This window comes from Pararge aegeria, chromosome 10 (genome assembly GCF_905163445.1).
Source record: "Pararge aegeria chromosome 10, ilParAegt1.1, whole genome shotgun sequence".
Classification (NCBI taxonomy): Eukaryota; Metazoa; Arthropoda; class Insecta; order Lepidoptera; family Nymphalidae; genus Pararge; species Pararge aegeria.
This window is the reverse complement of record NC_053189.1, coordinates 8,853,292-8,879,894: the sequence shown is the minus strand read 5'-3', so window position 1 is coordinate 8,879,894 and position 26,603 is coordinate 8,853,292. Positions and strand designations below refer to the sequence as shown.

At 35.0% G+C, this 26,603-nt stretch overlaps 1 protein-coding gene across 2 annotated transcripts in view; it reads right to left on the bottom strand.

Annotated features, from left to right (window-relative positions):
* The window catches only part of LOC120627163 (lachesin-like), a 134,145-nt gene that overhangs the window by 32,803 nt on the left and 74,739 nt on the right, over positions 1 to 26,603 (bottom strand). For both annotated transcript variants that reach the window (XM_039895038.1, XM_039895039.1), the window contains exon 5: positions 24,788 to 24,977. In XM_039895038.1, the coding sequence (XP_039750972.1) occupies positions 24,788 to 24,977 (190 nt within the window). The remainder of the gene's footprint in view (positions 1 to 24,787; positions 24,978 to 26,603) is intronic.

Sequence of the window (26,603 nt, the reverse complement as noted above, 5' to 3'; positions counted from 1 at the left end):
AAATAACAATAAATGAGTCTCGAAAGTAATATGTTTATATATTTAGTTAAATAATTATAAATTGTATACTGGATATCCGATAATATCAGAACTCTTGAATCAGCAAGTCCGCTATGATACTTGCAATTGTAAGCGTAATATTTGTACATATGGAAGTTGGTGGACTTTTTTATCCCATTATTTTTACGTTCTAAATCCCATCCACAATCGCGCGATACGAATGCAAACCACCTTTGAATTTCTTCTTCATTGTCGCCCAAGCTTCGGATTTGCATAACAACACGCTGGCAAGTAAATGTACAAAGCAAACACTTAGCGTCCCGACGCTTGCACTTGCACTTTAAACTAGACATTTATAGATGTTATATGAAAAACATTTTAAAATATACACCCTTAAACCCTACTACCTCATATTTAAGCAGTGATTGCCCAGTGGCTAGGAGCTCGAATTCACTTTCGGGGGGCAGAGTACAAATTACACATAACTTAGAAAAGTTGGAGGTGCGTGATAATAAACTTTTCTAAGTAATATGCGTTTTGAGTAATTAAAATATCACTTGCTTCAACGGTGAAGGAAAACATCGTGAGGAAATCTGCATGCCTAAGAGTTCTACATAATGTTTCTAAAAGTGTGCGGTGTCCACCAATCCGCACTGGGCCAGCATGGTGGACTAAGGCCTTAAACCCTTCTCATTGTTGAAGGAGACCCGTGCCCTGTAGTGGGCCGGTAATAAGTTGATATGATGATGATGATGATCACCTAATATTATTTACTTAAGACTTAAGTCTTAAGTAATTAATATTAGGCTTGATAATTATTAGACTTAAGACTTAGTCAAGACGTATGAATGTATGGATGTTAGTTACTTTATGACGCAAACACTACTGAACGGATTCAACTGAAATATGAATGGATTATACTTTGAATTAACACATTTACATTTTCCAGTACAATCCATGGTTATCGCGCGATTTATGAAAAAAATTATTTCACGTCGGATGAGTTATTATTTTTGATGCGGAGCCTAGAGGCCAACAAACACCACTATCTTTTCTAAGTTATGGGCATTTTAAGCAATTAAAATATAACTTGCTTATTTTTTTATTTAACTCTTTATTTGTACACCACTACATAGTTAGGAAAAAAATAGAGAGAAACACAAAGACTGGAGTAGAATACAAAAGGCGGCCTTATCGCTTAAAAGCGATCTCTTAGTACTAGGTGGTGTAAAATTATTATAAACCTACATTCAAATAACTACATACGAATACATAAACAAAATGTACACAAAAAAAAAGGAAATATATATATATTTCCTTTTTTTTAGTGTTTTTTTTTTATTTTATTTTTGTTTAAAATAAGTATATAAATAATAAACTAATATATATTATGATAAGCTATATTGATGAATAGATGGAAAAAAAAAACAGTCGTCTTATTGCTTCAACGGTGAAGGAAAACATCGTCAGAAAACTTGTGTGCCAGAGAGTTCTCTATAATGTTCTCAAATGCGTGTGGAGTCCACCATTCTACAACGGACCAGCGTGGTGCACTACGACTTAAGCCCTTTTCACTGTGAGACACCCGTTCCCTGTAGTGGGCTGGTAATGGGTTGAAATGATGATGATGATGATGATGAATTTCAAGTGATAGATCAAACAGAAGACCGTGTTAGAATAGAGTCAGAGACTATAAGAAAGTATTCGTATTGACGTTCTGTCTATGTTGCTCTGTGGTATTTTTGAGTATGGCATCTCTATTCAGTCGTGCAAGTGTGTCAACACTTCTACTGCTTTATCTTTGCTGTAAGTAGACAATAATTAATAATTATATAAAATACAGCAACTGCTTGGATATTATTTAAATGAATACTTGAAATTTTCAAAGTTGGTTGAAAATGTAATGGCGAAAGTTAAAATAAGACTGAAACGCACATATGAAGCAAACAAGTGACACGTAGTATTTTGAATTACAAGAGTGTCATTTTCCTTATACCCGCAACGATTAAAACATTATCAATAGGTATTGATTACAAATCTAAAAGACTGTGTGATGGTTTGAATAACCCGAACAACAGATAAACGTGATTTTGACAGTATAGCCAGAAAATTACGTGGACCGCTTTTTATCCCGAATACTCAATTTCTATCTAAAGACCAGTTAATAAAAGTGGAAGAATTTTAATGGAATTTGGTATATACGTCTTTGGTTTTGGAATAATAACAGTGATTCTTGCTAACCTCTAAAACTTCATATCTTCTTTCACGTTGCAAATTTCGTATTTATAAAATAAATCGGGAAGTATAGATTAGTGGGAGATCTAGGTATTGATCACTTTCCTGCGAGTTAGAATGTGTCACAACGCATCCTATTTTTTTGTGGAAAGGCAGCCAAAATCTAACCGAATATAATCATAACATGACTCAGATACGAAGCAATATAACGCAACGAACATCACAAGTAATATTATCCATTCGTACAATACGATACGTACGACCGAAAACCGCCTTTGGATTCCTTCTTCATTGTTATAACACAAAGATTGGATTTGCATAACGGCACGACGTCATTGCGATTACAAGTAAATGTAACGCAAACGCTTGGCACTCCGACGCTTGCACTCACATTCCAGGCCAGACATTTATGGCAGATATTCAAATGGAACGTAACAATGAAAGTGTATGGTTAATTTTTACGAGCTTTATGTAACCCTTCTCATTGGCGAGGAGATCCATGCCATGAACTTTATTTAATAGATACAACAGAAGACTGCAACTAAATATCATGGCAGATAGTCAAATGAAACTTATCAATAAAGTACAATGTACACTAATTATTGGTTATGTTATTTCATGTATGTATATATATCTTATTTGTATTTATATGTGATATATATATATATATATATGTATAGATATTATAGTTATATATTTTATTTATATATGTGTCTAATGTTTAAATCTTATTGATTGCACCGTCTATCTCTTTTCTGTTTTGCCTTTGGTTGCCTGGAAGAAATCGCTATGTAGCGATAAGGCCACCAGATTGTACTCTCTTGCTTAATGTTTATATATCTGTAACTACTTTTTTTCTTTGGTGTACAATAAAAGTGTATTCCTTCATTCAATGAAACTGTATGGTTGTTTCATTGTAAATTTTTAGTAGTTATTAAATGTTGCTAATAGGTACAGAAAAGGACCGCAATTATATTTTATTTCCACGGTGAAAGAAAATAGATTGAATTTAAACAACACTACGCCGTCACCGCACTGGCAGGTAAATGTATTAGGCAAACACTCGACACCGCGATGCTTGCTCTCACATTCCAAGCCAGACATTTATGACTTATATTCAAATGAAGCGTAAAAATAAAAGTGTATGGTAGTTTGATGGTTAATTTTAAACAATATTTTTATGCAAATAGATTGACTTTACATAACAGTACGCTCTCCTTACGCGGGCAAGTACCTACATGTATAAGCCAAACACTTAGCACCCCGATGCTATTAGCATTCACATTCAAAGCCAGACATTTATGGCTGATATTCAAATGCAGCGTAACAATGGAAGTGTATGGTTGTTTGATAGTTGATTTTAAACAGTCATTTTATATAATACATACAACAGAAAACCGCAACTAAATTATATTTCCACAGTCATAGCAAATTGTTTGACTTTACATAACAGTACGCTTTCTCCGCGCTGGCAAGTACATGTATAAGGCAAACAATTGGAACCCTAATGCTTGCACTTACATTCATAAGCACACATTTATGGCAGATAACCAAATGAAGTATACCAATGAAACTGTATGGTTATTTGATGGTTGATTTTTAACAGTAGTTTTATGTAGCTAATGGATATGGGAGGGAACCGCATTTAAATCATATTTTCATAGACAAAGGAAATAAATAGATTGACTTTACATAACCGTACGCTGTCACCGCACCAGCAAGTAAATGTATAAGGCAAACACTTGGCACCCCGATGCTTGCACTCACATTCTAAGCCAGACATTTATGGCTGATATTCAAATGCAGCGTAAGAATAAAAGTGTATGGTTGTTTGATAGTTGATTTTAAACAGTCATTTTATATAATACATACACCAGAAAACCGCAACTAAATTATATTTCCACAGTCAAAGCAAATAAATTGACTTTACATAACAGTACGCTCTCCCTACACTGGCAAGTACATGTATAAGGCAAACACTTGGCACCGCGATGCTTGCACTCACATTCCAAGCCAGACATTTATGGCTGATATTCAAATGCAGCGTAAGAATAAAAGTGTATGTTTGTTTGATAGTTGATTTTAAACAGTTATTTTATGTAATAGATACAACACAAAACCGCAACTAAATTATAATTCCACAGTCATAGCAAATTGTTTGGCAAACAATTGGAACCCCAATGCTTGCACTTACATTTATAAGCACACATTAAGGCAGATAATCAAATGAAGTATACCAATGAAACTGTATGGTTATTTGATGGTTGATTTTTAACAGTAGTTTTATGTAGCTAATGGATATGGGAGGGAACCGCATTTAAATCATATTTTCATAGACAAAGGAAATAAATAGATTGACTTTACATAATCGTACGCTGTCACCGCACCAGCAAGTAAATGTATAAGGCAAATACCTAACTATACTCTAAAGGGGTATACCTAAACTAAAAACTACCACAGCATGTCCCTCTTGTTGGCTTTGTTAGATGCCTGGGGAACAAATACTTGGTACCCAGATGCTTGCAGTTACACCCCAAGGCAGACATTTATGGTAGATAGTCCAATAAAATATATCTAAATATATAGTTGTTTGATGGTTAATTTTAACAGTAATTATATGAAAAAGGTATAAAAGAAGCCCACAATTAAATTCTTTCACAGACAAAGGAAATAGATTGACTTTACATAACAGCACACCGTAACCGCGCTGTCCAGTTAGGGCAATCACTTGCTCTAACATTCAAATGCATACAAATTATCAGACATTTATGGCAACTCAAGTGTAGTATTGTGAGTCTATTTTGACATTGTTGTGGAGATGTAGAGTTAGATTTTTTTTCATTTTGTATTCTGGTTCTACACGCATAACATAAAGATTATGTCATTATCAGCCAAAAACAGCGTTGGCAAATAGTTGTAGGTACAAGGAAACACTTTGCGTCCTGGTGCTAGTAAGAGTCGCATTCGGGGCATTATATGACGGACGATTGGCACAGCGGGCAGCGACCCTGCTTTCTGAATCCAAACGGCGGGATCGATTCCTACAACTGGAAAATGTTTGTGCGATTAACATGAATGTTCTGCAGAATCTGGGTGTTTATATGTATATTATAACTTTATAAGTATTTTTGTATATTATTCATAAAATATTTATCAATCTTTGGGGTTAGATGTCAATGTATGTATTGTCGTAATATATTTACTTATTTATTTATTAAAAACATAAAGGCAGAAATGCCGCGCCTCTTTTAGGTACCGCAACAAGTTCAGGATACACCACTAGCCACTTTTAGAGTTAATACATTAATGTTTAGGTTAATTAATGTAACACGGTAAAGACAGATTTTGACCATTATAATCTACACATACAAAATCTATCACCTTTAACAGTGCAATAGACTGCATTGAACTGTAATTTTATTATTTTTAACCGACTTCAAAAAGGAGGAAGTTCTCAATACGCTGAGTTTAATAATCCGATGTACATGATTATTCTTTAGTTTTATGTGAAACAGTTGCCATTTGGTCCAATAAAAATTTAGCACAGTTTGGTTTCGTAGTTTTCATTTTATGAACATTTTTGTTTGCTTGAACGATGTTACTTTCGTTCGTATACGGCTTTTTATTTAATATTTTAATCTAATCGCCATTTCATAAGATCTTATATTGAATTTATAATGAATATTTGTTTAACATACGTTGTGTAAGCTTTATCCGAACCGCTAAGTAAACAATTGACTAATAATTCCGCTTTGTAAACTGCCACATACCGAATGGAAATTTCCCCTACCTATCTAACTGTAGCAGATATTATTGGTTGCCTTAATGTAAATGCAAATTGTAAATTGCTTGTTTACTCTCTGTTCAAATGCCGCGCCTTTATTTGCACGTGGATTTAATTTGTACCTTTAATTAAACGCGCGGGAAATTAAAATCATCGTCAGTCTAATTAACATTCCACCCTTGGGCCCAGGTTTCCCCTATATAGGATATGGAGCTTAGATGCACCACTCATATCGGATGTGTGTTGATGGGTCCGATACTTGGATACTTGGATAATGGCTACGGTTAGTATAGAATCATAAAGCCGTAGTTAGAGGAAAGGTGCAAGGGCAATCTCTTTAGCTCTCTTCTCTTGCTCTTTATTAAAATAATGTTTATTTGATTAAAATAACTTTCTCTCCGTTAGCAATTTTGGTATGAATTGGAAAAATTAATACTCACCTGATTTACATAATGCGCAAAAAAAAGGTACATCTTCAATAATTGCAATAAAACAGAGCAGCCAGCTCTGTATTCAAAACTGCACGACGCGACGCGAGCTCACATCGTCGGCAAAGATTAATCACATTTCGAGATTGTGCTTTACACCAATTGACATGTGCCTCTTAACTCAGATCTCTATTTACTAATTACTACTGCTCTATTTACTGATATTAACACAATAAGTTAAAATAATCATTCTGCAGGCTGCTCACATAACATATCCTGTGCTCCATTGTATTACGATGCAAGAGGTGTAAAATGGTCCATAAACCTCATATAACAATAAAATAAATTAGATTAAAGCTCGCAATGAAACTTTGCCCATAACTCTGCTAGCGTATAACAAGAAATTCCATAAGATTGTCTGATTTAATTAGTATAAAATAACTCTAGAAATTGTCTTAGCTGAAAAAATAAGACCACGATAGAGAACATTCACTTGAATCTAACAGAGATACGTGCAAGTGAACTGATGCCAATTTTGTCAAGATGAACGCTACCAAAACCCAAAGAGTTGTTTTGCAAAGAGTTTTTTTTTCAAGAAAAAACTCTTCCACTCTGATTCTCTCTTTCAAACTGTAGCCTTATCTGTGAGCGACCATATGAATATTTTTAATAAAAGCATCTCGTCCAATATCAATTTCGGGAAATGCATCAAGTTTCAGTTTCGAACTGCTAACAACATTACGCCAAAACAATTCCTTACACTACAGCTCTGGCTAATACTTCTCGAAAGCCTTGTGGTTAGGTCTTCAACTAACATTTAAGGGGGCCTTATTTGGTCCCCAACACGCGCTGAAGAGCGCGGAGCTATGTGTGGGTTGAGCAATTAAATATTGTTGCTTTTATGGTGAAGCAAAACATCGCGAGGAAACCGGCATGCCTGAAATATCTGCGTGATATTTTCAAAGGCATGTTAAGTACATCTCCTCTATATTTGGCCAGCATGGTGAACTACGACCTCAACCATTCTTATATATCCTGTAGGGCTAGCATAGGTGTGAGAAAAAAATTATATCCCCCGGTATAGGAACGTAGCAGAGGTTTTAGGTTTCCCGTTTATTATTATACATAAATTATTTGGAGATTATTTCCATCTGTACGCCAATGCTCTGAGAGTTGATAAGACTGTGGGAGAAGATACACTTTTATCCTTTCCCCGGGGAGACAATTGTCTCTTGCCCATGCTAGCCGTGCTGTAGTGGGTTGATGATCATTATGATACCTCTCGGGATAGCTCCGCCAAACACTGATCCAATAGATCTACCAAGCTGTGCGTTGTAGCTGTACACACCGTTCTGTTTTCGATGGGCATAGATACATAGTACGAAATATATATCGTGCTCAGTAGGTGTCTTAATGTCTGAAAACTAGCAAATTAAATTCAACCACGGAAAGTCTCGGAGCTTTAATAGGAGCACGACCAAATTACCTCAATAATGGTAATTGTGATTTCCTGTTGTCAAACGCTGACTTTATTTGCTATGTAAATATAAGGTTGTTAATAACATTCGTTTTAAGTTTCATATGAAAGTAATGTATGCCGATTGTGTGCTGTGTGTTTCGTTTATTTGGTCTTTAAAGTTTTTTAAGAAATTTTTAACAAAAAAAAATATTTATTATGAAATCGTATCGAACTATATAACAAATTTCGAACAGGTTATAAAATACGATCTGTAGAGGTGTTCCAACCAATTTTATGAAGAAGATATGTTACACACGTTCGATGAAATTACTGAACCGATCTTGATGAAATTTTGCATATACTCGTATCTTGCACCCTGGAAATAGGACGAATATCGTAGGACATAGGACATCTCGGAAAAGTACTTGTGAGAGTTCAAGAGGAATTATATAAAAAAGCTTTTGTTGCTTTTGCACGGCTTTGCAGCATAGTTTATCTTGGCATTGCTTGCATCTTGGATCATACTTCTTGTCCCTAGAAAACTCGGACGACATAAATATTCTAATGTTTTCTAGTATAACATATTTTTTTTTTATTTAATGCTTTGAAACATAATTTATTCTCCTTTGTTATCCAGGTACCGTTGGAAATTTATCATATAAAAATGTTCAACTATTATAATCAAATATAATAATACCGACTGTATTATTTAAAAGTAGGTAGCAAATTATATTCAACGTAAGAAAGCCGCCGAGTTGCAAGACGAGCATCGCCAAATTACCGCAATAATGGTAATTGCGACTCCCCACTGAAAATGCCGACTTCATTCACTTTGTAAAATTCACGTGCAATTTTTAAACCGGTAAAGATTTGGGATAAGGAAGCCGTATGAAAAGCTATTTATTTTGATGTTATTACTATCAATTTATTGTACTAATTTGCTGAAGTATTGTCGGATAGAAGCTATTCCGTTACAAGACCTTGACATACGATATTTTCAACAAATATCTAGAAATTATTGAATAGTATTGGTTCCAATTGAAAAACAGTGATAGTCTAGTGAGTTCGGCATCAGCTTATCTTTCGGGAAGACCTAGTTCCATCCCAGAAACGTACCTCTATATTTTCGAAGTTATGTGCTTTTTTATTTTGAACAATTATATTTCGCTTGCTTAGTGGTGAAGGGAATCACGATGATACCTGCATGCCTGAGATATATGATATCTCCATAATGGTCTTAACGGCGTGTGAAGTCTACCAGCCAGTGGGTCAGCGTAAACTCTCATTCGGAGAAAAGGACCTTGATGAGTATAGGTTCAGTAGTAGTCTATCAAGTGGATACAATCTGGATGAATAAGTATTTCAGATGTCACTATCAGGTGTGAAGTGTACTCTGATGAGATAGCAGAATGCTCTGGACCTAAAAAAAATTAAAACATATAAAAGTGCCATTTTGGTCTTTGATCTTTGGAGTGCTAAATGACCCTAAAGAGTCAAGATCATGATTACACTGGGCAGATAGCCATTTAGCTTTGAAATTTTAGCAAAATGTGGCATTGTAGCAATTTTGCCACAATACTCAAAAAAGAGTAGGTTACGGTCCATCATTTCGGTCGTTTATTGAAAAGGACCAAATTTACTGTGTGGTAATATAACTAAATATCCTTATCACGAGAGGTAGAGAGAGTCTTAACACCTACGAGGAGGTGAGATCTCCTGAAATGAGATTAGAGCAAGTTGAAAAAAAAGAGATTCACCTCAATGTCGCGTAACACCACAGAGATTACCTCATATAAATACTGTGAAAACTTCACTTCGAGACCAAATACTCTGTCTATTGTTGACAGAACACTCAATTATACAGTGACTAAAGGTTATATTCACGGACAGAAATATTTAAAGTGTAGCTATTAGGAACAACACTGGCGTAAAACATGTAAGTTTAAAATCATAAATCACGAGCATAATATAAAACGGCTGAACGATAATGAAATAATTATAATAATAATGTGCGAGATAATTTTCAAAGAGCTATTTATTAAAAAATGAACCGAGGCGTAGAATGATAGCTTAGCAAGCGTGAAGAGGGTACTGATTATGTAGTAAGTAAGGTATTCCCTTCATGTGCTATGCAAAATCTTTATTTATTTATTATTTATTTATACTCGTTATTTGCACACAAATAAGAATACAGAAGCAGAATAAAAAAACACACACAGAAGAAGTATACAAAGGCGGCCTTATCGATTCGTAGCGATCTCTTCCAGGCTACCTTAGGATAAGAAAACAAAAGGATAACATACTGCAGGTTGTACATATAAAAAAAATACATACTAATAACTACATACGTGTTGTACATAATACTCGAACTAGATTACATAAATCAAATAATACATAATATAATAAATATTAAAAAAAATAATAATAATAAAGTAATATATACTTTAACATATCATATCTTTCTTACTAGTCTAGTGATTAGATCGACTATTGAACACGGAATTCGTTCAATTCCCAGTCAGGCTAAAATATCGTTAAGTATTTGGATTTCCTGACAATTATCTCTCATTAGCTACCAGACCGGATAGTTTATTTAATGTTGTTGTGAGTGCATGCCAAGCCATCGGTCCCGGCGAACTAGCTTTTGACAATAATCGTTCAAATCCAGGAACGGAGCAGAGTGGAAGATCCGAGCTTTAAATCATTTTCCTCTATGATTTATAGCCATATAGAACCTATGCCACTCTCTAGTCTATGAACTATCCCTAAAAATTATGTCATTATTGCTCTATAATTGCTGCGTGCTCATAATTGCTGCGTAATTAATAATTATAATATACTAGTTGAACCCTGCCACACTTCGCTGTGGCACATTTTTGTGGAATGGTTGAGAAATGAGAAACAAAACAAAGAATACATATAAGTTTAATTTTGCAATATTTGTGGATATACAATATTTTTTTTGTTTTTCCACTGTCTGCGTAGACATAAAGACTCGCGGATATGTGACTGATGCAAAAAATAGATAAAAACAATCCTTGATGCGGATTATATACCATGCTAAAATTTCAGCTCGATCGGTACAGAACTTTTTGAGTTTTTAAAGCGTACACAAACCAACATAACATTTTTATATAAATAGATATGTATAAGTAGGAATAAAATTCTAGTAACAATAAAGGAATAACTGTTTTTATTATTGGTAGCACAGGTACAAACAGAAAAGATCTGAGACTGCACGATCGAATTGCGGCGATCATTATTTACACTCTTAACAAAGTATTTCGCAAATAAAATCCTAACGATGAGCATAAACTCCGCAAATTATTCGATTCATTTCAAAGGAATCCTACTAAAAGGAACGAAGAGTAACTCAAAGCTTTTATACCCCGTTTAAAGCCGCCCTATTGTCTCCGACGATATATGTATTAAGCTTGCTTTCTCTTGCGTAAATAAAATCGATTGGGGAAAGAGGTGCTTAGGAATAAGTGCAAGGGAGGTGGGCGCCGTTGGGTCTAGGTGTAATGCTTCATGCGATGTCGGGGACGATGCAAAATAGATTGAATTGAAAAAAGACGCGCTAGCTATCGGCACTTTGGGGAAAAGGAAATTTCAATCTGTAGGGCCAACAATACGGTGAATGGCCTTCTTATTTTGAAATACCAATTCTCAAATTCTATAGTCTATTTAGGTATCTAGCCCCAATGAAACTAAACGTAAATAATAATTTCACAATCGAAGTAGCAATAAAGTTTTAACACTTTCTGTCGGTCCGAAATAGATCTTTAAAAGTTGATGGCATTAGTGTTTATGTTCTAAATAGAGTTGTGACAGACGAACCAAATCGCACCATTAGGGTTTGTTTCTAGTTTTGTTGGCGGTAATCTAAATAGAGTAGTATGTTCGTGCAGGACAGCTTATCTGTTGACCAAATTTTTTTATTTTATTTTCTCTTTATTGCATAAACAAAAAAAACGGTTTATAATAGGTAGACTTAATGGTAAAGCATTTTCTACCGGCCTATCTTCGGTGTGTAAAAACCGAGAGTGGGTGTGGCAAAAACAAAATTTATATAGTATATTTATATATATATACAGTATATATATATATGAGTTAAGAAAATTAAAATTGTAGTCACGTCATACTCCATTATTTTCAAAATAATCTATTTTATCACAAAACACTCTATTATGTTAAATTTTATTTTATCATATTATAATGTTAAGTGGATAGCGCGTTCTAAGATAGAATTTTCGATTAAAACCGCCATTATATTTTTACGAAACTAAACCCTCAGGCGTTCACTCCATTTCACTGCTCGTTCCACAGAGTGATATAAATATTTACGTGAAAGTCCTCTAAAACCAGTGATAAAAGCGTAAAAGCGACAAAAAACTGACTGCAAACAGATTCGTAGGAGATGCGACTTTTGTATTCCATTTGTAGGGTGTGAGTGGAGGGTTAGTGTAGTAGTTTACAAAATAAGCTGTCCTTAGTAAATGGCATTTTTCATGTATCTTTTCATAAATAACGGTAAATACTTTTTATAATCTGCGCATTATTAAGATAATTATTTTCCAGAGGAACGGGTAAATACCAGTTAACGAAAGTAGAAGTTTTTTTTGTTATACTACATCATTTCTATATATTACACTCATGATAACATTGCTAACATACATGTATAAATACTTTTACACCCGGTGAACGTCTTGGTAGTACCAAAAGAAAAATACTCTAAAGTAGCAATTTCTATACAAAATGTTTATAATTTTTCGGCAGTTCCTTTGGGTCTTGCGTAATTTTCAAAATTATAAACCACCCTATATTGTGAAACACTCACAGCAATAAATTTATATTATATAAAATTAAAAAATATTTGTAACCCAGAGCCAGAGTTAGAGTTAACGATAAATAAATCTTCATCAGTTCTTGAATCAATTGGATTTTGTTATTCATCAGGTATGTGTTATCGGGCGGCATTCAAGACTAGAACTATCTACATTGCAACGACATGGAGCTTACGTTGGGGCTCGGCTGATTCAAGTTTCCTCCAGCCGTAGACCTGCCTTACTGGGAGGACAATCGAGAGGCTTTCCTCGAGCTCATCGAAGAGGTATTTAACTTCGAGGACGTCGTGAGGTCCGCCTTTAGTAGAACTCTTTGTGACGGAGTCCGTCCGTGGACGTATTGGCCATGCTATTTTCTGTCGCAAAACAGCAGTCTTACAATGCTTTGTTCCGTTCTGAAGCGCGTGGTTGCCGGTGTAATAGGCAATTAACTAATGTTCAAAAAATATCCAAAAAATATCTTATTTTTGCAGAAATTAAACGTTTTGTAAATGAAAATAGCTAATTATATTTAAAGACACTATTTCGCCGCGAAAACGCTCACCGGGTGCCATGGCCTTACTCGTGACTTCGTCGGCAAATGAGAGTTTTAGTAATTCCTTGTTCTAGATTATTGATTTTAGTATTGATAACAAAAAGTTAGCAACTGATAGTTTGAAATCACAAAATTATTATAATACTCAAGCCACCAAGATAGTAGTAGGTGTATGTATGTATGTATGTATATAAATACTTTATTGTACACTCAGTAACGTGTATTTATGAGATAACAACATTAACCACAAATATAGGAATGAATGTTCTAAACGGCGGCCTTATCGCTACAGAGACAAAATTCAGGATAGGCAGATATTGGATACAAAAGGCGGCCTTATCGCTTAGTAGTATCAGTTGTAGTAGAGCTTTTCGTGACAAGGTTTAAGCTGGGAATTATTACCACTATGGATATTTCTGTGGTAAAGCAGAACTGCTATGTTCTGGTCTGAAGGGTGTGGTAGCGGGTGTAATATCAGGCATATGATGATAAACTAATTCGCCTCATCTTGATGGACATAGGTCCATAGTGCGGCACTTTGTATGACGTGTTCCTTGCTTGCAGTTCTTCTTCTTCTGTTCCTGGGCCTTTTCCGCACTTGGTTGGTCTGGGACCGTCCGTTGTACGTATGGCCACTGATGCGGTTCCCCGCTGGATCACTCCAGCCAGCCGAACTCACACCAGAAGCTTAGCAGGCCGCCCAGGTCGCCGATTGCTTTATGGAGTGTTGCTGAGGAGCCAAGGTGTGCTGCGCGTTGTTCTGCTACTCCATTGCATTGGAGTATTACGTGTATCGGTGTTTCTTCCGTCTCCATGCATGCTTGCAGTTATAAGCGACGGTTTGGCTGGCATCTGCTTGATACGTAATTTATTACTATAGCAAAAGCCAAACATTCCGTAACAAAACAAAAGCGAAACATTCCGTAAAAAAGAGTGAATTCCTTAAAAACCGTTTACAGAATCGAAGGCCAAAACTGAGGTGGGTATTGAAGACGCAGCAATTGCATTGTAAAAGCAGCGAGGAAGAATGTTTATTTGCTCGATGTTAATTAAGGATTCAATCTTCATAGAAATAAAAGAGGTATGTTACAAAGCAAAATAAACGAGGACGTTTTGTGAGACACTCATGCAAAGAAGTCTACAGATAACAGTGCCGCGTATTGGAATTGTCGCTAAGTGTTGGGTGGATTGCTTATATTGAAAATCGGTATTATGATAAACATCGCAACGGTAAAGGATAGTGTTAATTAATTATTAAATTGGATAAATATTATATGATTGGATATAATTATATCCAATCGACTTAGTAGGTAGGACGTCGACTTCAGTTTCGGGGAGCCGAATTCGAATCCCAGCGCTCACCTCGTTATGTGCGTTTTAATTAAAATATAACTTACTGTGAATGTAACAATCGTGAATAAACCTGCATGCCTGAGAGTTCTACATAATGTTCTCAAAGGTGTGTGGAGTCCACCAATCCGTACTGGACCAACGTGGTGGACTACGGGCTTAAACTCTTCTTATTGCGGGGCGGTAATGAGTTGATATGATGATAATGTTTTGATTGGGTGAAACAATTGTACCAAGAGGAATAATTTAGAATTGATTCTACGTAGAAATAAACGAGGTATGACTTATGACTCGAAGGCAAACATTCCATCAGTAACAAAAAGTAAAAACCGTTTACCGAGTTGAAAGATAAAACCGAGGTGGGTATTGAAGATGCAGCAATTGCGTTGTAAAATCGACGAGGAAGAATGTTTATTCGCTCGTTTTTAATTAAAGATTTAATCTACGTAGAAATAAAAGAAGTATGTTTAGAGGCAAAGTACACAAGGATATTACTCTTTTGTTTGACACATGCCCAAGACGTTTACGGACCACGCTACCGGATAAGTTCGATAACTGATTTATTGACGAGTAGTCTGTCGACCATAGCACAGGTGAAAATGTGCCATGGTGCAAAATGTTCAGCCGCGAAGCGATTAAGCGTCCCAGTACAATGCCATGAAACCGATTACTAGCTGTAAATGCAAGCAACACGTTTCTGCTTTCTGTGGCCGTGGGTATCGAACCCACGACCTCGCTCACAAGGTCGCTGTCCACTACGCCAATCGGCTGTCAAATACATGGATACATTTCTAAAAATTCAAGTCTCTTAAAAAATAATCAAAACTACAGGTATCTACGTAACACTTCAATTTTACACAGGATTGTAATTTTAAAGCTGCTAACAACTCTTCCAACTGTAAATACGAAGCAAAACAATCTGCAATATATTTCGAGCTATAAAGTTGCCGCGAGGTGCGACGGCAAATTGTTAGCAGTTCTACTTGTTTTGGCGAATTGTCGACTTCTCTATAGCTCTAGCTATTTCTTATTGCTATGGTGATAGGAGCCGGAAAATATCATTATAAAACCATTGACATTGGGGTTAGGGCTTCAGCCTCCAGTTCGGGGGACCCAGATAAACTCCCCAGCAACTCCCACATTCACCTCCAACTATTCACAGCTATGTTTGCTTTTTAATTAATGCTATTAAATATCAACTGCCGTGGTATAGAGATTGCAGAATTTTAAAACCCAGATTTTATACCAAGATAGAAATGCAAAATTTCTTCCACATCAGCGGAACACAGGCAGCAAACAAACAAACAGACAAACTTCCGCATTTATTGAGTGTGGATTGTAATTGTTGATTGCGGTTATATGACATTACTTGCAACAATAGAATAATAGAGCTTGGTAACTTCCGAGAACTGTATAAGATAAAACTTTAAAGCTTCTTGTCTCGGTAGATTGTAAATGTTTTATATATTATACTAGCGGTCTCTCGCGACTTCGCCCGCGTATAAGTCAACCTTAAAAGATAGACATATCTTATTGTGAACTTTTATTTAGGACTTTTAATGTGGAACAACTTTGTCATACATCATTTTATAGAAACTTTAACCGTTTGAGCGGAAGCTCTCAAAAGGAGAAAAACCCCGATTTTGAAACATTCTTCATTGGTGCTATGCTCCTATTGATCTTAGCGTGATAATGTATATTTTATAGCCTTTCACGATAAATGAGCTATCCAACACTGAAAGAATTTTTCAAATCGGATCAGTAGTTCCTGAGACCATCGCGTAAAAGTAAATAAATAAACAAACAAACTCCTCAGCTTTTTATAGTAGTATAAAATGACAGTTATTGGTAAATATGGTTTATGTTGTCAAAAAAAAATACGTTTTATAGGTTAGAAGGGTCAATCCATTGTGGATCGCTACTACTATACTTTTCGCTTTACATTGTTTGAAACGTAAATATATTAAAGCGAGCACTATACCAGCTGTTAGAAACACATTTTGAGCAGAAGTATTGAGTAGACCTTCTGCTTATGTAATACTGAAATCAAAAACGAAAAACATGGCAAGCGGTCTACGCGACAAAAATAAATTGATGGGCTCTGGCTTAAACAAACGGGTTCCTACGGACTCGGATTTAAAATCTATAATATTACGCCTAAACGTTATGATAAAGTGCTGTTTTGAACAGACACGTTCAAAGTACAAAGGAAGAAGTTGCACATTTTTATTTTTACGCCCACTGCACCTTTCGTGTTAACTAGGTATTCACGAGCATAAAAGTCTAGCCTTCCTGAAAAACTATTATCAAAATATGCTTTAATAAAGGGTTGAAATGAAAAATTCTTCCGTTTCAAAAGAAAGCACTCGTAACTGGCGGAACAATGTCTGAATGGAAGCGTTTTAATATATTCAGTGCTACGTGGTTTTTTATTTGGAAGGAAAAACGAAATACGCATACAAGCATAAAAGGTGCATTGAACGACTGTTTGTTTGCCTTTTGCTATATTTTTATAATAATTTATATAAAAATCTGACACACCGTAAGTGATGTTAGGGTAAAGTTTTACAGTCGGAGCAGAGTAATACATACTCGTATATATGTTCAGTTTGATAGTAAATAACTCGCCGGACTCATAATTTAAATAAAATATAATTCTGCTTATATTTATTTTTGCTTTAATTTTTTTTATTTTGATATTTAGCCTGAAATATGAGTATTTATTATTATTATTAAGCTTTGTTTGGCTTGAGAGATTTTTAATAAACTATAGCCTTTATAACATAATAAGTTCATATTTGGTACCTATTAGGTATACCTAAAGGTAGGGTATACCCTACCTTAAACTACCAATCCCAAAAAATGAATATATGCGGGAATAGGGTTCTCTTTTCTTCTTCGTGAAATCTTAAAACGGTTATTTTAAAGAAAAAAAAATATTAGAGTATGTCGTATCGACCTAACATTATAAATAAACAGAAGGAATTTACACGTATAAATAGTGAACATATGTTATTCAAATGCCACAAAACCTTATAAAAGTACAAGCAAATATCATTGTACAAACAATTTTGAAACACAACATTTGGCAACAAACGATAGCTGCTGGATATGCTTACATGAAATTTTCATTTGGTGTGCGACTGTTTGCACGAAATATTGGCTAATTGTTTGTACAGCGGCATATCCATAGCGGGGTTCAGGTTCCTGTAGGTACGGGCGAAATATAATTGTTGGTAAAACAATTGTTGTACCGTCAGTGCAATTACGTAATCATTATTTGGGACGTCATACATAAAAACGATTGGTAATTATAATCATTATAAAAAGTTGCCTACTAATTCGATAAATTTAATTTGATTTAACGAATTAGTAGTCAGTTTGGTAGATCCTGAAGTCTTGTAATATTCATTTAAAAAATGAAAAAAAATTTAAAGAAAGTAATGATTAATTCGGTATATAAGAAACAGCCTCTAGCGAGTGTAAGTGACGTGGTGCTTACTGTTACAACCATTCATCCTAGCAAAAAAATAGACAAGGTTATCAGGACAACGTCTAAAGTTGCAATAAAACTTGTTGTTGAGAAATTATAATGATAACAAGTAACATATATTTCAGTTTTTTACATTAATTTTTAACCTATATTTTTTCTACTACTTACGTATAATATTATACGTAACGTACAATATGTGCGTGTGAAGTGGTTGTGATTTTTTTATGAATATAACTTTAGACCTTTATGTTTTTGCTATAGTACTCCGCGATCCTATTTGACCTTAATTGTAAAAACAGCTGATGTCGTGGTTGTTACCGCGTATGTTTTTTAAAATTTTTGTACATTTATTTCTCTTAGAGTATTAATTTCAGGAACAAGGTGATAAACAAAAGTGCAAGGAATTATCACGTTACCTGTGATACCCATCGACATTCCAATCTTATTTCCAACTAACCTGGTATATACAGATGCCACAGTAATATCGTATTCTGTAGTCTTTGATTTAACGCTTAATGTGTTATTACGATACATTAGAGTATTCAATATTAATAAAATACAATATAAATTTATTAAATTTCTGGTCATCAGTTTTATATAAAAAATGTATTCGTATTTCTAAAACTCCATGAGAGTGGCTACGGGCAATTTTTCGCTTACAAAAGATGGCCGAAGTAAAAATGGAAATTCATTAGCAACTTTCCGTAAACTGTATTGCCTTTAAAAAATCAGTACCGAAACTTTGCTATTACTCCTGTTGCCCGCAGGAACGTAGCTCGATGTAGAGTATCAAAAGAAATAAACAAATATTTCATGAAAAATTTAGCGGGGACTGCTCGCTTGTCCTTTTTTACTCTCATCTTGCGAACGGCCCCGCGGCGTAAAAGTGTCGGAATCTTGTTTGTTGAAGTCAATTTAAGTTACGAGGTGTGATAAATTATGTTTGTAAAATAACATATCTACTACCCCTACTGAAAGCCAGTTGGCGCAGTGGTTTTTGCGCCCAAGGCCGTGGTTTCGATTCCCACAACTGGAGATGCTTGTATGATGAACATGAATGTTTTTCAGTGTCTGGGTGTTTATCGGTATATAACATGTATTTATGTGTATTATACTCATAAAAATATTCATCAGCTATCTTACTATCCCTAACATAAGCTACGCTTACTTTGTAGCTAGATGGCGATGTGTGTATTGTCGTAGTATATTTATTTTTATTTTATTATATTTAAACCGCTTCCGATTTATTATTACCGCCATCTGCGAATTCTCTACAGATGTCAGTACTTACTAGTACTGACATCTGTAGAGAACAACTGTAGAGACATAATCATATTAGCGGAAATAGTAAGATGTGATGAAATGACATCGTAGTTAGAAAGTAAACCTGCACCTTGGAACCCCCGAGAGTATTGAGGATAATTTTGTTACCGTTGTGTGTTCTATCAACTTTATAATGGTAATTGTTCTGAAGAGTTGTTTGCATTTATAATACCAAACCTGCTCTTTGACCGTACAAGAGTTGGATAAAAATCTTCCTTAGAAGCTGGCAACGTATCGCTGCTCTGGTGCTGCAGATAAGAAAAAATGTGACTGCAATAATTTAAACATTAGAAGTAAGAATAAACTTACAGTGCAATATACTAGGTTACATAAAATTCATAATTCGTTTAAAGGAAATTGCATACAATTCTACAATAAACTACCAATTGACATCTTGGAGATGTCTCTTAAAAAGTTCAAAGTTTGTATTAAACGTAAGCTTATAGAAAAGTCCTATTATAGTATAAAGGACTACGTAAACGATAAAAAAGCTTGGGTGTAAATTATTGCTCTAACCAGGTTGCTCTTCTAATAATTTAAAATGACATTGTGAGATGGCGATAACAAAAAAAAAAAAAAACACCCGGCTAAGTTTGTTGTGGGCTTCTTCTTAGACCGGGACGCGTTTGGAACCCTCGTAGCTTTAGTTTTAAGTTTACGAATGTGGTTATCGGCATCATCTCACTACCGTGTAATTCTTATGTACGCATCAAAAGTGCCACCTGTGGGCCTACTTGAATAAAGATATTTTTGACTTTGACTTTGACTTTGACTTATGGGTGACGGTAATCAATTAACAAGTAGTAGTTACATAAACTCGTATGGAAAATAATAATAAAATTCCTTGCTCTGTTTTTGTAATGGCATTATAAGAGACGATAGGTTTCCTGCGCAATCGCAGTTTTATTATCCTAGATTCAGCTTTACGCCTTAAAATTTACTTGATTTCAGAAACTGAGACCTTTCTATACTATGTATTCGAGTTGATTTTGTTTAAACACAATATCTAAATAGTAATAATAAAAAGTCGTGTAATTAAAGAAATACAAACTGTATAAGAAGTCAGTCGGGTAATGCATAGGAATATGCATTACTCGACTGACATCTTTTTTTTTAACAAAGAAATTAATATTGTCATCATCATCATCACGCTAACCCATTACTGGCACACTACAGAGCACGGGTCTCTTTCCATAACGAGAAGGGGTTAAGGCCGTGGCCACGACGCTAGCCCAGTGCGGATTGGTGGACTACACACATCTTGAGAACATTTAACGTTTCCTTCACCGTTGAAGCAAGTGATATTTTAATTACTTAAAACATACATAACTTATAGGTGATTGCTGGGATTGGAACTCGGCCCCCGAAAATGTAGTCGAGCTCCTACCCAATGCGCTATCACCGCTTCCTTACTTTAATATCATAATGTCAATAAAATATCTCACCCATAAAAAATTTGCGCTGCAAGAATATAAAGCGTGATTTTACAAACTGTAAATTGGATTCACAACGTTAAGCTTTGGAATGAAAAAAGCGTTTTGTAATGAAATAGAAAAATGATTGTCTGCTAACACCAAGCGGAAAGAAAGCCATTTATGTCAAGTTGTCAACGCGTTTGTCCACATTTTTCCCTTTGAATAGTGAGATTTAAAATCTTTGCATTAAATTATGCTATCACATATTATGTATGGTATGCTATAACGATATTGACAAATATCTTTGTTAATCCATACATTAATGCTGATAGCCTACATTCGAACAAACAATTTGCTTATAATTTGGGTCAGCAAACAACCAAGCAAATGGATATTTCACGTAACAGAAACAACGGATATCATTCCAAGCCGTGTTATTGTGGCGTATTTGTCTGATTTGGACGTAAATTTTAATTATCCTCTTTGTTTGGAACATGGAACGCCAAAGAAACTATGGCAGATCTCGCTAGGCTTCGTTAAATAATTTTCTTTTGTTTCGTTATTCAAAAATATAGCTGTTGCCAGCGACTTTGTCGTACGTATATTATGCTCAGACCCTTGAACTACCGAACAACCACTATACCAAAATAATACTTCACAGGCTTTATAGGTATATTATCTATTGTCTTTGAGATTTATCTATGAAACCGAAACGCTAATAGTGTTTGAGTAAACCATTGCAATCGTTTTTACTGAAAGAAATCTGATACAGCATCTCATGCAAAAGTAAAATCAAGGGACTCCTGTCTCTTTATTAGGTACACGTCTTGTAGCGTAGGCTACTGTACTATGCAGGTGCGGGTCTTTTATCTTCAATAGGGTTGTCACAAGTAAACAAAAAACTTACGTTTTACATTAGTTTGTATGGAAAAATAAATATCCTTCTTTAGATTTAATTTTAATCAGGGAAATATGATTATTCAACCTTTAACAGTATTTCGCAAATCAGTGACAAGTTGTATAGAATATCTCTTGCTCTGTAACAAATGAAAAAAAAACCCACAAGAAGCGTATTTTATTCGGAATATAATGTAGCCTAACTGCTATTCCACACACCGAAGGCAAAAGACCTAGAGGCAAATCCCCAACAAGATGGGCAGACCAGTTAAAAAAATCAAATTCGGACCACTTTTAAATCGCCAAAATGGCCTTCGAAGCCGATGTAGACAGTTTACCAACGCGAAGTTGAGATCTCACCAGGACCACGATCTTCAGTGATGAAGGAACGACCAGAGAGAGAACTGCTATTCCAATCTATTAATTTAATTCGTATAACCGTTCTGGTATGATTAAGTAACAAAAATCCGTCAAAACTTTTACCTGTAGGTACTGGCCGAGGTACTTTTGTTAAGACTTCTCAAACTCAATGCTCTATAAATTGAGATCTAGAAGACATAATACCAATTAGTATATATTTATTATAGTCACATATTTATTTTTTAATTGTTGATGTTGTTGCAAAAACAGCGTTCTCTTTATGAGATACATATTTTTTCTCTTCTTAAACTCCATGTATATTATTATTATTGTTTGTATAGACCAACAGAGTATAAAAACATTCTACAGAATATATACTATATATTTTGCGCACGAAAAGGATGCGTACACAATGCGCGCTATGACGTTCGTTTTCTAGCTGCACGTCGTGTAAATCTTAGCAGACGACCTTAAATCCCGACATATACGTTTGTATCGACATAACTACCTGCATTATGGACCGACTATCAGTAGGTGGTATCAGTACATCACGTGGTCATCCGTATTTATAATGTCTCATTACAAGCTTCTAACGCGCATCTCACTTGCATCAGTTGGTATCTGCTACATGCATACAGCGTTTGTATCGATATACCTACCTGAAAGCAATAATCTGTTTTTCTAACCTCGACAGCGCAGCGCTTATAAAACGAATCGCGCGTAGAAATTACGCTGAGTTCCGTTAATGTTAATTTTACCAACTATTTACACTTTAATAACCAAAATATATATAGTGGATTCATTCTAAGAATATGCATACTCAAGTAGGTAAAAGCTGAATATAAAACTCTTAATAAACTGCAAGGGATATTATAGGTGTAAATACAAGGTTAGCTCGGTAAGCCATAATGCTCATGAGGAGTAAGCTCATAAAGAAAAACTTATGTATCCAATCGGAGGCAACTGTGTTATAACAACAAAGCTGTAATAAACGGTAATAGCCGTACACTATTCCGAACTATCCAGGCACTGCTATAATGAAATGAGCCATCCTTGAAACTTTCATATTTTATTAAGACTTTGACTGCATTCACGACTAGAATAACTTCAGATTTTTGCAGAGTGGTGTCAGAAACTACGGTCGTTACCGTATTTTTAAATTAACTTATTACTTTTATATTCGTCCGTCTTCCGGGATAAGTAGAGATTACTAATTAAAAATCCTTTTAAGACGCATGCGGATAATTTGTGGCGTTTAGTTTTTCATCTTAGGGCTGCTGATTAAAATACGTTTTTATTGAATAAATGCAACTAAGACGAATTTCCATCTACTCGTACGTATAAGCTACTTAGCTTTGTAGTGGACTACCAAAATACAAACGTAGGATTACTTGCTCATAAAAATATTTGGTTGTGATATTTTGTCTGGTGGGAAGAATACTGACAAAGATTATGAATTTCTTTCGTTTATAAGCACGTAAACTCTTTCTGTTTGTAGTGATTCTACTACTGGTTCGGACGGCAGATTGTACCAAAATTTTGCAATTAAACCTAGTATTCTTATCCTCTGTGAGATGAGCTAAAAAAATCCACGAATTCCATATTGAATTATTCAATAAGTGCATTTCCTATTAGCCAAAATCTGAGCTCTTTTGAACAAATTTTAAGGCAAACTTAATCTTTCAAATTTGTATAGAGTTGTCAAACTTTAACCTTATGAAATATATTAGATTTTGCGTGGATGTACAGTCCTTTCACAGTTATTTTACCTCTGTAATTGCTCATAATAACATTACGCCAACCTTACAGCTGGAGGTAAAATAACTGTAAAAGTACTGTAATATTAGCTTACACTACTGAATGTAATAAAACAACCAATTTCAAAATAAGAACACTAAATTAGTTAATGAGGCTCGACAAATTTGAAAAAGGAAGATGAGTTTTTACAAATAATTTTTTTATTGTAATAATTGAAGGAAGAAGCAGATGGACCCTGGTGGCAAGTAGAAAACCCTCGCCTATAAACAGAGCAACACTGCAACACTTCGCAGGTCGTGTAAGGACCATGTTCGCCAAAGTGGCGCCCTACCCACACCGGCTACCTCGCTCTTTAGACCAAAACATAGCATTGCTGCTTGCAGAAATTAGCACGGTCGTAGAACTTCACCTAACGAGCTCTGTTACAAAAAGCCCTACAACTTACTAGACGATTCTATGCTATACATGTAATTGGCTCTGCACTCTCGGATTTCGTTTAAACTCGAGACTATTTCTCTAATAAAAAAAATTAAGAATAAAAATCTGCTTCCATAAATGCATAGCTAAAAAAATAATATAATTAAATATGCATCCGAATATCAGACCTCTATTATGTAGGTAGGTACTAGCTGTAGCCCGCGTTTTTTGTCCACGTTTATGACGGTTTTTTAAAAATCCACATTTGTTTTAGTAGGATAAAATAGCCTATGTTACTCTTCAAATAACTCCAAATCAAAAATCTAATTATTGGTTGCGTGGTCAGGGCGCTAAACAAGGACAAGCAAACAAACAAAAACGTCTGTTTTTGTTTGTTTGCTTGTCCTTTCGCATTTAGAATATTAGTAAGGATGTTATAATACAATGTGTTAACATTAAAATTTAACGAAGGTCAAAAATACTAACCTTTTCTCTCCCTACCGCCGTCATGTCTGAAGACGATCGGTCGGTTGTGTTCTCTTCGCCACATGACTGTGGGTGGCGGGACACCAGTGGCGCTACAGGTCAAACGCACGCTGCCTCCTTCCCTTGCTGAGCTGCCTTCTGTGACGCTGTCTACTATGTCAGGTGGGATCACTACTGATAAGTGACCCATCTGCATGAAATAAGTTCTATAATTAACACAATGATGAATACAGTGTCTGATTTACTGTCTTACAAATAGGACCATGTTAATGTAAAGAAGGATTTATTAGTCTGTTCATTTCTAAATGAATCGATTTTAAAGAAATATTTGCTTATAATAAAACTGTAACGGGTCGAATTCTGTACATTGAAGATTTTTTTCGGAAGGCACTTAGTCGATATTTAAACCAAACGCATCAAACTTTGAATGATTTGAGTTTCATACTACGAGGTAGGACAATTCCTTTGGGAGGGAGGATAAAAGTGTTTGATGATTTTACACCATAACATATTCTTTTTGTACTAGATAGGTTATACTATCAGTTTGGTTTTGCTTTGATGATTTTGTGTAGATTTAATGAATATGATTGGAAATACAGGACTCCTCAGCGGACAGCAGCAAGTTCATCACTTAAGGTTTAACTATACAGAATACATAAAGTGATGCCACATTTAAGAGTACTAATGCTGTGACTGAATAAAATATGTAAACCTGTAGCATACGAATCAACTAACAATCCGATTCCGATTGTTCTTTAACGGTTACTATTCTTTGTTAGAGATAGGAAGTGAGAGTGATGTATATCAAATTATCTTTCAGACTTCTAAATCCGGGCACTCATGCATTTACTGACTTGGGTAAACGATGGTTACTCAGCGCGCAACGACTAATATGTAGGTTTGCTGTTAAGCCACACATTATTTGCAGTCATTTGTTATAGGAAATTAAAAGTATTTTAAATAAGACAAAACGGGAATGGGTCCCCTGGAGGGTCATTTGCTATTGGAAATGTATACGCCATTGAAGGTTTTAAATAGTGAGTGATTATAGCTCCAAGAGCCAGAACAGAAATAATTCTAATACTAACCGTTCTTAATATTTATAATATATTTCTTGAGTGCGTGTGTATGGCACTGAACGCCTCCTGAACGGCTGGACCGATTTGAATGAATTTTGTGGTATGCGTTTGGGTGGCACCCTGAATGGTTTGGATTCACAAATTAGCCCGACAGATGGCGCTGGGGTTGGCTAGTATCAGTCTATATTTGGCACTACTAGTAAGATTGAAAAAAATTTACGTTTGGTATCTGCTTTTTTCGGTAGGTGAAGACTTTGTAATTAACGCGTAAATTACATTTTTTATTGAAACAGAATAGTAATGTTACGAAAAAAGCAGGATATATAAATTGAAATGCTACTTCATAGTTGTATTTATTTATCCGGCTCTTTCAATTTTGTAAGTTTTAATAAGCCAATGTCAAAGTCAAATATTTCTTTATTTAAATAGGCACACAAAAAGGCAAATTTAATGTAAACATAAACATTTGAAGATATTTAAACAAAATTACTATCAATTATTTGTATTTTCATTATTAAAGATACTATGGCGAATGACGCCAGCATGTTAGAGGCGACTCCAATAAGAGCTGTGCTTTTAAAGGCTCCAGCACGCATTAAATTAATACTTTCTACTAAACGGCCGCCCTATAGTTAACCATGGGGTGAGTATTAAGTCTGTGGTAATTTATTTTCGCCCCTTGATCAGTTGGAATCAATCGCTAAACGACTTATTCTATAAACTGTCAATAACAGATC